The sequence below is a fragment of the Salvelinus alpinus genome, chromosome 30 (genome assembly GCF_045679555.1).
Source record: "Salvelinus alpinus chromosome 30, SLU_Salpinus.1, whole genome shotgun sequence".
Lineage (NCBI taxonomy): Eukaryota > Metazoa > Chordata > Actinopteri > Salmoniformes > Salmonidae > Salvelinus > Salvelinus alpinus.
Window position 1 is genome coordinate 20,548,127 of NC_092115.1, and position 13,969 is coordinate 20,562,095.

The 13,969-nt window shown below is 42.8% G+C and overlaps 1 protein-coding gene across 3 annotated transcripts in view; it reads left to right on the forward strand.

The window, feature by feature from the left end:
* The window catches only part of LOC139560632 (ephrin type-B receptor 1), a 405,983-nt gene that overhangs the window by 382,220 nt on the left and 9,794 nt on the right, over nt 1-13,969 (forward strand). For all 3 annotated transcript variants that reach the window (XM_071377579.1, XM_071377581.1, XM_071377580.1), the window contains one exon: nt 11,606-11,755. In XM_071377579.1, the coding sequence (XP_071233680.1) occupies nt 11,606-11,755 (150 nt within the window). The remainder of the gene's footprint in view (nt 1-11,605; nt 11,756-13,969) is intronic.

The window sequence follows — 13,969 nt, forward strand, 5'->3', positions numbered from 1 at the left end:
TCGTACTTTTTGGAGAAATGTCCTCTGGTCTGATGAAACAAAAATAGAACTGTTTGGCCATAATGATTGGAGGAAAATGGGGGAGGCTTGCAAACCGAAGGACACCATTCCAACCATGAAGCACGGGGGTGGCAGCATCATGTTGTGGGGATGCTTTGCTGCAGGAGAGACTGGTGCACTTCACAAAATAGATGGCATCATGAGGTTGGAAAATTATGTGGATATATTGAAGCAACATCTCAAGACATCAGTCAGGAAGTTAAAGCTTGGTCGCAAATAGGTCTTCCAAATGGACAATGACACCAAGCATTCTTCCAAAGTTGTGGCAAAATATCTTAAGGACAACAAAGTCAAGGTATTGGAGTGGCCATCACAAAGCCCTGACCTCAATCCTATAGAACAGCATGTGCGAGCAAGAAGGCCTATAAACCTGACTCAGTTACACCAGCTCTGTCAAAAGAAATGGGCCAAAATTCACCCAACTTATTGTGGGAAGCTTGTGGAAGGCTACCCGAAACGTTTGACCCAAGTTTAACAATTTAAAGGCAATGCTACCTAATACTAATTGAGCGTATGTAAACTTCTGACCCACTGGGAATGTGATGAAAGAAATAAAATGCTGAAATAAATAATTCTCTCAACTATTATTCTGACATTTCACATTCTTAAAATAAAGTGGTGATCCTAACTGACCTAAGACAGGGAAATTTGCGAGGATTAAATGTCAGGAATTGTGAAAAACAGAGTTTAAATGTATTTGGCTAAGGTGTATGTTAACGTCCGACTTTAACTGTATCTATCTAGTCTTTTTCCTGAGTGACCCAGAGGCTCAAGGAAGGACAGGCAGTGTCGACGTGATGAGTGGTGTGTCACACAGTATTTGCTGTGTGTGTGTAAAGTGGCTGAATTTTCTCCACACCGTGGAGTGTTAGTGGTTAAAGATGTGAAAGGCTTTCAGTGGCTAATGGTGAGAGGTTGTGTGTGTGAAAAAGATTGGTGACTGGAAAGTGCAATGCAATCACACATTGTATTGAAAGCCAATGCCCTGAGGAGTAGAGAGAGCTGGCATTTGTGATTCAAGAGTGGTTGTATGTGGTTGTATGTTGGGCAGATGCCTCCCGTGTCACACGATGTATGTTGAGACTGAGAGGGTTGTGTGTGTGTATGGGTACGTCAATGCGTGTAAGTGTGAGTACGTCCATGTAGAGTTCTGCGCGGGACTGTTTTCTTCATCCCGCCCACTCTCGCTGCTTTTCATACGAGGCCCGTCCGCTCCTGCCGACTTCGTGTCCGACTCCCACCCGCTCCCGCAAGAACTGGTCCCAAACCCAACCGCAGTCCCGCAATTTACATTTACATTTACATTTAACTTTTACTTGGTACTCATCCCGGATCCGGGAGCACCCCCCACAGTAAAAAAGCTGACTAGCATTGCCTAGCATAGCGTCACAAGTAAATACTAGCATCTAAATATCATTAAATCACAAGTCCAAGACACCAGATGAAAGATACAGATCTTGTGAATCCAGCCATCATTTATGATTTTTAAAATGTTTTACAGGGAAGACACAATATGTAAATCTATTAGCTAACCACGATAGCAAAAGACACAACTTTTTTTTCTCCACCATTTTTTTCCTGCATGGGCAGCTATCACAATTTCGACTAAATAAAGATATATATAGCCACTAACCAAGAAACAACTTCATAAGATGACAGTCTGATAACATATTTATGGTATAGCATATGTTTTTTTAGAAAAATGTGTATATTTCAGGTATAAATCACAGTTCTACATTGCAGCTGCAATCTGAAATAGCGTTGGAAGCAGCCGGAATAATTACAGAGACCGACGTCAATTACCAAAATACTCATCCTAAAACATTTCTGAAAAATACACAGCATACAACAAATGAAAGCCCAACATCTTGTGAATCCAGCCATCATTTCTGATTTTTAAAATGTTTTACAGGGAAGACACAATATGTAAATCTATTAGCTAACCACGTTAGCAAAAGACACCAGTTTTTTTACTCCATCAGTTTTTTTACTCCACCAGTTTTTTACTCCATCAGTAGCTATCACTAATTCGACTAAATAAAGATATACGTGTATATAGCCACTAACCAAGAAACAACTTCATAAGATGACAGTCTGATAACATATTTATGGTATAGCATATGTTTTTTTAGAAAAATGTGCATTTTTCAGGTATAAATCACAGTTTACCATTGCAGCCACTATCACAAAACTCACCCAAAGCGACTAGAATAACTACAGAGAGCAACGTGTATTACCTAATTACTCATCTTAAAACATTTCTGAAAAATACACAGCGTACAGCAAATGAAAGCCCAACATCTTGTGAATCCAGACAATATTTCAGATTTTCTAAGTGTTTTACAGCGAAAACACAATATATCGTTATATTAGCATACCACATGAGCTAACATCACCCCAGCATTGATTCGAGGCAAAAAGCGCGATAACGTTATCACCACCAAAATATATTAATTTTTTCACTAACCTTCTCAGAATTCTTCAGATGACAGTCCTGTAACATCATATTACACAATGCATATAGAGTTTGTTCGAAAATGTGCATATTTAGCATCACAAATCGTGGTTATGCTATGTAATCAGTCAAAACATGGCATGCATTCTGGGCGGCGCCATCTTGGAAGGGCACCTAAGTTTACGATTATTTATCGATTAGATTGACAAAAAAAATACAGGTTGGACAGCTAATGAAAGATGCATTGGTTATTAATGCAACCGCTGATTTAGATTTTTAAAATTAACCTTACTAGACATACAGTGTGCGTTACAGCCAGACTAGTGCCGCAATATTGGCCGAAAAATGCGTTTACATTTTTCCACATAAATACGGAATAAAATCATAAATAGTTCTTACTTTTGGACGAGCTTCCATCAGAATCTTGGGCAAGGTGTCCTTTTGTCCAAAAGAATCGTTGCTTTGTTGTAAAACGTCCACTTCAACTTCGGAACTAGCAGCTAACAGTAGCTACCTGGCACACACATGTCCAAATCCTCAAACGCAATACTACGAAAATTCCGAAAATAGCAATATACTCGCATAAACTGATATAAATCGGTTTCAAATAACTTCGTTATGATGTTTCTAACACCTATACCGAATTAAATTACAGACGGACATATCTAAGGCCGATAACTGAGCGTTTCAAAATGCTATCCTGGGGTCTTGCGTTGCGTAATGGCGGAAGTCGAAAAGGGAGCGCACCTCGTTCCTTGCCCTTTTATAAGCTCTGAGAAATACGTAGAAACACCATTCCACTTCTCATTGGTTACTGACATCCAGGGGAAGGCGGGTGCAGTTCATTTCGATCCATAGGGCACACACAGAGTTTTAAACTGATCCGAGATCAGAGCCTAGTTTTCAGACCTTCGCATGTCCTGTCATGATTTTCGCTGTAGAAAGAGTTCTGGTTCACCCACAGACATAATTCAAACGGTTTTAGAAACTAGATATTGTTTTCTATCCAATAGTAATAATAATATGCATATTGTACGAGCAAGAATTGAGTATGAGGCAGTTTAATTTGGAGACAATATTTTCCAAAGTGGAAACAGCACCCCCTGTATTGAGAAAAGGTTTAAGTCATTTAGCAGACGCTCTTATCCAGAGCGACTTACAAATTGGTGCATTCACCTTATGATATCCAGTGGAACAACCACTTTACAATAGTGCATCTAACTCTTTTAAGGGGGGGGGAGGTTAGAAGGATTACTTTATCCTATCCTAGGTATTCCTTAAAGAGGTGGTGTTTCAGGTGTTTCCGGAAGGTGGTGATTGACTCCGCTGACCTGGCGTCGTGGGGGAGTTTGTTCCACCATTGGGGTGCCAGAGCAGCGAACAGTTTTGACTGGGCTGAGCGGGAGCTGTACTTCCTCAGGGGTAGGGAGGCGAGCAGGCCAGAGGTGGATGAACGCAGTGCCCTTGTTTGGGTGTAGGGCCTGATCAGAGCCTGAAGGTACGGAGGTGCCGTTCCCCTCACAGCTCCGTAGGCAAGCACCATGGTCTTGTAGCGGATGCGAGCTTCAACTGGAAGCCAGTGGAGAGAGCGGAGGAGCGGGGTGACGTGAGAGAACTTGGGAAGGTTGAACACCAATGTTATTTTAGGTGTGTGACACAGCACGCTTTGCAGCCCCAGCAATTTTGCCACACTCGTCAAGATCATAATGCGCAAAAATAGCTTTAGAATTCTGTTAAAATACCAGAGATTCTCATGTGGCCAATTAGCATTTTTGGGCTACACTCTTAGCCCCCGTAGGAGAACCCTTTGAAGAACCCTTTATGGTTCCAGGTAGAACCCATTTAGGGTCCATGTAGAACCCTTATCACAGAGGGTTCTACATTAAAACCCCTTAAAGGGTTGTACCTGGAACCAAAAAGGATTCTACTACGGGGACAGTCCAAGAACCCTTTTTTCTGTATATCAGCCTACAGGGTAGACGCAGTTTGAAAGAGAGTAGAGTTGGGGTGAATATAGTTGAATGGACACTTAGGGGGCTTTCACACCAAAATGGTTACTGCCACTTTCACCATGATCCTTAGCGATACTTTGGTGCCATTCAGCCCCAATCAGCAATATGGCACGTTTCAAATTCAAATACTTCCAGCTTCATGTGCCATCGGGACATTTAGGAATATGTGGATGACGTCAGCGCTACTATCTACTGATTTTAATGTCTATGGCTTCACCACACTAACCGTCTGGCGCTATCAAACCCTTTGCTGTTTGATTGTCTTCCATTTGCATTCTTTCCTCTTTCCCTTCCTTTTCCTTGGCATATAGCCCAAAGCCTCTTGTAAGTTTGTCACTTGTGTGAAATATTGATGTGGTCAAAGTTACTGGGGACTTATGGGTAAAGAAGTGAAAAACTTGGAGGAAAGTTGCCATTTGGTCTAAAGGGCCAGGATGTCCTTGCTCTCAAGAGTGCTTTTATAGGGACCAATATAGACCCTGAGCGTATGCAGCATTCATGTCCCTAACAGGGTTGTGTTCAATTCAATTTTATTTGTTATGAGGGTTGTGTTCATTACAGCACGTAATGGAAAACGTTTTAAAACATTTTACAACAGAAAACAAAAAACAAGCGTTATTTTATTGGACAAGCACAATTAGTTGTTTTTTTCAGTCTGTTTTCTTCTGTTTAGTCCCTTATGAACATGACTCAAGGGGTCGTCTTTGCTTCTCTTGATTGCTGTACCAAATAATGAAAACTGTATCAGGAAGTGCTTGACAAACGCATCCATCCAGACTCCATTATCAAAGCGGGGGAACATGGCTTCTTCTCCAAGTGTTTTCATGTTTGATTTATACCTCTTGTCATGTGTGCCAGATCGGGCTGATATCTGTGACTGAGGTGGGCATTGATGAACCACCATCTGTGCCTGCATTGATGTACACTGTGTGGGCAGAGCATGATTCAGACATGGTATTCCACTGCATAGCACACTGAATGGGTAACCAGGTTTAATATGGGACAAAGATTTTGTCATAACACCCCAGTTCATAGACTGACAGTAGACAATATGGGATGTTTCTGGCCACTCTGTCAGTTAGTAAGCTAGCGAGCTACCACAAATTAAGTCAGATGTCAGATTCTTCTATAGTTTTTGTGAGAGAAGAGAGAAAGACAGAGAGAGTGACAGAGAGAGACATAAAGAGAGAGAGACAGAGAGATGGAGAACAGAGAAAAACAGAGAGATAGAGAACAGAGAGAGAGAGTGAGAGATAAAAGAGAGAGAGAGAGATAGGGTCACAGCATGCTAGTTCCTGAGAACAGAAAACACTGTGACACTGTTAAATGACACAAGAAGAGACACATCAGTTCGTTCTTAAACATCCCAGGTGATCTCTTATGTGATGAGTCTCAGTGTGCTGTAAGCTGTAATTGCCTATGTTCAACCTCCTCAGAGTCATCTCAAGGGGACAGAATCCAAGGTCGCAGTCTAATATTAAACCACTGGAAAAGCTTGACAAAGATGTGCAAATGCATGATAAAAACATAGGATCCACGCTGGGTTTAATTTGAGGGGCCCCTAGTGGCTCCTGAGTCATTAGGGGCCACAGAGGAAGTTACTCAAGGGGAGAGGGCATTTCCAGAGGTGGTGTCATCAAGTTGACGATGTGAAGGTATATATTAACTGCAAAGACTACACAGACAACGTTTATTAACCTTTCACGAGCCTCTACCCCGGGTCCGGGATCACCCCCCACCCCCCCCACACACTGATTAGCATAGCTAGCATAGCTTCACAAGTAGATAGTAGCATCTAAATATCATTAAATCACAAGTCCAAGACACCAGATGAAAGATACAGATCTTGTGAATAAAGCCACCATTTCAGATTTTTAAAATGTTTTACAGGGAAGACAAAATATGTAAATCTATTAGCTAAACACGTTAGCAAAATACACCACTATTCTAACTCCATCAGTTTCTTACTCCTTCAGGTGCTATCACCAATTCGGCTCAACTAAGATATTGATAGCCAATAACCTATAAAAAAAACCATCAGATGACAGTCTGATAACATATTCATGGTATAGGATAGTTTTTGTTAGAAAAAAGTGCATATTTCAGGTAGAAATCACAGTTTACAATTGCACCGACCATCACAAATCGACTAGAATTACTAGATAGAGCAACGTGTATGACCAATTTACTCATCATAAAACATTTCATAAAAATAGACAAAGCATAGCAATGGAAAGACCCAGTTCTTGTGATTTCAGACCATATTTCAGATTTTCTAAGCGTTTTTCAGCGAAAACACAATAAATCGATAAGTTAGCATACCACATGTGCAAACGTTACCAGAGCATCGATTCCAGCCAAAGAGCGCTATAACGTAATCACCGCCAAAATATATTAATTTTTTCACTAACCTTCTCAGAATTCTTCCGATGACACTCCTGTAACATCATTTTACAACATACATATACAGTTTGTTCGAAAAGGTGCATATTTAGCCATACAAAACCGTGGTTATACAATGGAAATAGTCACAACTCAAGCCTCAAAATGAGGAACGTCAGCTTTCAGAGTGATCTAGTTTAATCGAAAGCTAATCATATACTTGACTAAAAAATACAGGGTTGACAGGAATCGAAAGACAAATTAGTTCTTAATGCAACCGCTGATTTACATTTTTAAAATTATCCTTACTTTTCAATACAGGGTTCGCCAAGTGAAGCTATACCAAACAAAATGGCGAAATATGCGTTTAAAATATTTCGACAGAACAACAATTTATCATATTAAATATTGCTTACTTTGAGCTGTTCTTCCATCATATTCTTGGGCAATGTATCCTTTCTATGTTATAAACGTCTTTTGGTCGATAGATGTCCTCTGTCCTTCGAAATATCCACTAACGATCGAACGGGACCCCAAAACGTGTCCAAAGTTTCAGAGTGCACAACAAAGAAATTCCTCAAAATCGCACTAAACGGATATAAATTGCTATAAAACGGTTCAAATTAACTACATTATGATGTTTTTAACAACTATAACGACTGAAAACATGACCGGAGAAATATTGCTGGTTAGACAAGGATTTGGAATGAGGCAAGTCCGATGTCCTTCACGCTTCAGGCGCGCGACGAGAAAGGGCGGTCCCTATACATTTTGTGGTTTTATAATGGCTGGGATTGTGCAATAGACTCCATTCAAAACGTGATGACGTACAGACACCCAGAGGAAGACGTAGGCAGTGTCGGTTTCTTCATAGCATTCACTGTCGCCTTAAAAACAGACTCCAGATCAGGGGTAAAAATTTCTGGAATCTGACCCCTGTCATGAAAAGTGCTGTAGATTTTGTTCTGTACCACTCAGAGACAAAATTCCAACTTCTATAGAAACTAGAAGGTGTTTTCTATCCAATAATAACAATAATATGCATATTGTACGATCAAGAATTTAGCACGAGGCAGTTTAATTTGGAGACCCAAATATGCTAATGCGGAACAGCACCCCCTATAGTTGCAAGAAGTTAAAGGTCGGATTTCATACCACTTTGAGACCACCTGAGAAGTGTGTTAAAATAACTTTGTTCTATAGAGGAGCATAGCCCTCATGTGACTCCTAGACTAGACTATTTAATTTAATTAAATAGCCATAGAATATGTGGGAACTTGGTGAAATGATGCCTGAAATAGTTCCAGGGAGTCAAATGTAAGTTCCTTTGAAGTTTGAAGTGGAACCTATTCTCCATTGCCCTGTAGACAGTGGAACGGTAGAAGGGCCTGCCTCTCCCAGACAGTCCCTGGAGTGTATTCTCTGTCTGTCTGGTCTGTCTGGTCTGTCTGGTCTGTCTGGTCTGTCTTTGTATTTGGACAGACTTCCAGCGATCGTTGCTTTCGGGACATTAAACGTCAGTTGATGGAGCACTTTGCCCAGCCTAAGTAAATGAGCTCGGGACTACTTGAGTGTGCATTGTTTAGGAATGGATTACCAAAAAGTTGGGGCATGGTACTGTGTCATGGGCATTACTGGGAGTTCACACATTTTTATTCCACAGGAATGAATCTGCATTTGGGGACAGCTGCTGCTTTAGCAACAACATGATGGTACTGTTTGATGTCTCTTGGAGAGATGTGGTGGGTGAGGTTGCATGCCTCAGCAATGAAAAACAAAACACGGTGTTAAAGGATTGAGGACTCTCATAGTGGGAGAAGATCGTTCAGGGGATTTCATCTACATTTACTAGGACACCAAGGCAGGGCATTGCTCCAGTTTGTGTAGAGTGATACAAACTGCCATTTGACTCTAGATTTCCCTTCAGTCTATAGATTGCTAGTGACATGCACCATTGAATTGCTGGATACATACTGCATCTCTCATAGTACACATTAGCAATTGCAGGTGTCCCACTTGTAAAAGCTGAAGAACATACGCACATCCAGGGTCTTTTTGCAGGTTTTGGAGTTGTAGGTGAACTCATGGAGAATGAAAAGGAAAAGGCTGCACACTGCTGCTCATGCTCCTAGGGGATTTACAACAACGTTTTGATCAGGCATATATTTCCTTTTTATTTTCTCATGTTTCCTAGGGAGCTCCTCAAAACGCACACACTCTGCACCTGAACACATGTTCATTCCCTCAGACCTCAGACCTGTCTGTCACAAATCGCCACACCATCCGCCATGTCCCATGATCCTCCTTAACCCTGACAGCACTCTGTCCACTCCCTGCAGGTCACTACACCTGTCACTTTATCTGTCACAACCGGTCACGACCAGTTACAACCTGTCACAGCTAGTCAGTACTACTCACTTTGTGTCAGATCATCTTGTTGACATCAGCGTGGTGACCCTCTGCTGGTGTTTGAAGTTGATCTGGAGGGAACTGTTTAAAGTGAGAATCCTTGCAATGCTCCATGTCTCAGTATGGCTGGTCCGCAATAATCAAGTATAAAACTGTTGTTTTGTGGCCTAAAGTCACGTTGTATATATAATCTAGTTTCAAAAGAATTCGTGAGAGAACAATTATGCTCTCATGTTGACATTAATTAAGATCTGAATATCCTTTATGTGATGAGCAGCTAACTGAAGAGATTGATGGAGCTTGGCTGGAGGTTGATATACGGTTTAGCTTAGAGCGGTTGTTTTACATGAAGGCATGTCTCTGTGTGTGCTCTCTAAGACTCAAGGCCACCACATAGAACAGCATGTTCCTTTCTCACTGGCTTGTACTGTCTGCCTTGCTAGTGAAATGGTATTGGCTGTCTCAGACACACGCATGCTCTCTCTCTTTCTCTCTTTCTTTCTTTCTCTCTCGCTTTCCCTCTCTTCCTCTCTCCCTCCCTGGGGTATTCACAGTATTTTCTCCTCCTAAGTTAATAAATAAAAATCCAATGCTGCTTTTTATTATATATTTGTCTTCTTCCTCTGTCTGTTTTCCTGCCCGGTCTGTTCTGTTCAGCAGCACTTTGTGTTATTAAAGTGTTGTTTTGGCAGGGCCGGGGCGCTAGCAACTAGCTCGCCCACAGAGGTAATTACTGACGATCTGCATAGCTGCCTCACGAACGCAGCAGCCGTGAAAATGTTATTAGCTTAGCCTGTCTGCGAGGAGCGGTGCAAGGTGACGGGGGGGGATAAGAAGGTCTTCCTAGCCATCGTGCTTCTGCATTGCTTACTCTTCTGAGTTTTAGGTTACTGTGAAGCACTTTGTGACAGCTGCTTATCTAAAAAGGGCTGTATAAATACATTTGATTGAAATGTGATTGATATGGAGAGGCTCTAATACAAGGCGTTGAGGTCAGAGCTCAGATAGAGGAACTTGGAAGAGACAGTGTATTTATATTTCTTACTCTTCGTTTCAACTGGCGTGTGTCCAAGTCAAAATAGTCGCTTTGAAGCATGGGTCTAGCAAAGTTAGAGATTAGATGGAGGGAGCTGGGTTTCTTTTCATTGGTGCAGTTGATCTTGTATTCATGTGTTTTTCTATAGCCTTTTGACAGAACGGAGATAAAAGATAGAGCCTTCTGGTGCCTGGAATCAGATGAGAGGCATTAGTTACTGGAAGAGGAACCCTGGGATCTGAGAAAAGCACAACAGTCATCAGAGCTTAGATAGATCTCCATCAGTCTTCTTTTTCTCAACGAATTACAAAAACACACTTCCATATGAACACTCCCAACCTCTTTCTCCCTCTCTCGCTCACTCACACACCCTCCTCCTACCTCCCTGCTCTGCCTCCACTGAGGTCAGAGGTTAACATCATGTTCAGGGTTAGGAGCTCACAGAGGTCAAACGCTCTGAGCTAGGCCTTAACGAGCTCAGTCTGAGTCCTCTGGACCTCTACACACACACACACACACACACACGCACACACACACACACACACACACACACACACACACACACACACACACACACACACACACACACACACACACACACACACACAATACATCTCCTGGTCAGAGTCCCGGTTGGACTGAGGGAGAAAGCCAGGAGAGCAGGGTGGGCCTTGTCTCGCTCTCCCGTCTCTCCTTTCAAGCCCGGCTTATCTACACATGCACAGGTTGAACTAATTGGCATTATTAAGCTGGCCGGATACAATGGAAACCGCCAAGGGGCCTACAAACAGGTGTGTGTGTGTAGAGGAAATCTTAAACAAGCCACCCGTCAATTTCAATCAGTACCATGCATGGCTCGCTGCAGGCCCAGGTAGGCCAATTACAAACAGACACGCTCGACAGGCGCGCTCAAACCCCGACCAAACCCCTCTTATTCAAACTCATGTGCACCGAGAGAGATGTGCTGTGGTTCGATGTGTGAGGAGGAACAGAGGTTCCCTGCTGCTGGATCGATAGGGGATGGAGGGAAGGAGGAGTGGAGGGATAGAGAGATTGTAGTTGTCTTTTGGTTCGAAGGGTTTTAATTGGACTAATCATGTCGTTCTCTCTCCCTCTTCCGCTCTCTCTCTCCCCTCTCTTTCTCTGCCCTCCCTCTCTCTCTCTCCCCCTACCTCCCTCCCCTCCCTCTCTCTCTCCCTCTCTCTCCCCTTCCCTTCCCCTCTATTCCTCCCCTCTCTCTCTCCCTCTCAGGGGGGTAAGATCCCGGTGAGGTGGACGGCTCCAGAGGCCATCGCCTACAGGAAGTTCACCTCAGCCAGTGACGTGTGGAGCTACGGCATCGTCATGTGGGAAGTGATGTCATTCGGAGAGAGACCCTACTGGGACATGTCTAATCAGGATGTGAGTATTATTGTCATGTTGAACTTTTAAATGTTGTTCTAAGGCGTATAGAAATATTCATATAATTCAAAATTCCAATCAAATTAATTTATGAAGCCCTCTTTACATAAGCAGTAGTCACAAAAGTGATTTTACAGTAACCGGGCTAAGACCCCAAAGCAGAGGCAGTGAATGAGTATTCAGATGACCCTTCTATTTGTTTATGTTGTGTCATAAAATGGAACCTTCTCAGACATAACAACTCAGCTAGACAAGAGGATTCCCACTGGAAATGTCCTTGACAATGAGCAGATTCTCACAAAGGCAGAATTTCACACGAGCACGTTACCTCCTCTGTCCTTCTTTTTGCTATGTCCCCCGAATCTCACACATGCTCACACTCACAAACACACCCAACACACACACACACACACACACACACACACACACACACACACACACACACACACACACACACACACACACACACACACACACACACACACACACACACACACACACACACACACACACACACACACACACACACCAATGAGCTCCATATCCCCATCCGGCCAACGGGTCTCTCTGGAGCCTGGTCCACCAGGCCTGGCCAAGCCAGCAGATGTTCTCTCTCTGGGCCAGCAGCATGCCGGCAGCGACTGGTGGGACACACACAGGGAGGAGGCCTGGAACTGCTCACAGCATGGCCTGCTGTTCTCTTCAGGCAGAACACACACACATCTGTGTACACTAATAACGCACATGCCAACTCGCACACACAAAACACACACAGACACACAGGCTAATGCACACATGATGCACTGACAAACACAAATACACAAGTCTGTGTGCACATACACGTGCCTACTTACACACCTATGATAAATGCACACACACACACACACACACACACACACACACACACACACACACACACACACACACACACACACACACACACACACACACACACACACACACACACACACACACACACACACACACACACACACACACACTCACCTGCATATGCATGTAAATGCACTCACATACACTTCCCCTTAAGCACCATTTGTCAAGATTGTGCTGAATTGCAGTGCTCTCAGTGGTAGCATGGGCACCTATAGAGCGTCCCATTTCTGATGATCATTCATTTTCACACGCTAGAATCTCTATCGGTGTTGACTTTTCCCTGATTCAACCTTTAAGGGGTAACAATCCGTCATACGGTATACCATATGAACATGCTAGGATTTAGAGAGGGAGCGAGCATTTGTCTTTCTATCGAAAACCCTTTTTGTCTTTGTATAAGGCCATGTGCAGCATAGCTTCAGTACAGCACTACTTATCTACCATCAGGCCTTCATAGCCTTTGCAGTTTCTACGGAAGTGTCAAGTACCTGAATTTCACCACATTAATTATATGCACTCAGCCCATTCCCAAGACACTCTCCCACAGTGTCAGAGTATAGGTCCTCTCCATCCTTTTATACAGACGTGTGATTCGCTAGTGTCAAGTAGGAAGGGCACCTCAGCCTGAGTGCTGTCTGTAGATTAATCGGTGAGAGAGGGGCAGAGAGAGAAGCAGAAAGATGGAGGGAGAGAGAGAGATTGACGCTAAGTGAATTGCTCACTAACCACTCAATGAAACAGAGAAACTAGGGCCTGGTGTTACAGTGATTTAGCAAAGGGGTCTAGAGGAAGAGGGAAAGTTAAAGGGAAGCAGACAGGCTTCTATAAATCTCCGCTTTTCCTACAATTCTCTGATTTACTGCACATTATTGATCTCCTGTAATCATGAACTGGAGTCTAGTGACTACCCTCGGATGTCTTCCTAATTGGCCTTCTATATGGTACTGTCTGGCAATGGTCCACCTACCTTGTCACTCTGAGCAGCCCTATTTAGACCCCTGTCTAGCATGAACTTCTGGATTCAAATATGTTTTATTACATATAAAACATATACAGGTATCAATGTACTGTATACAAATTACATTAAGTTTTTTACAAAAAAGACAATAGGAACATACCAAAAATGATAACAGGAGTATTACATCAAGATATCATTGGATTTAAACATAGCATGAACCTCGAATGACTACCTTTCACTGACTACCTTCTGCCTTCTCCACAATAGTCCTGTCTAACATGACCCTTACTGACTATCTTCTGCCTTCTCCACAATAGTCCTGTCTAACATGACCCTTACTGACTATCTTCTGCCTTCTCCAC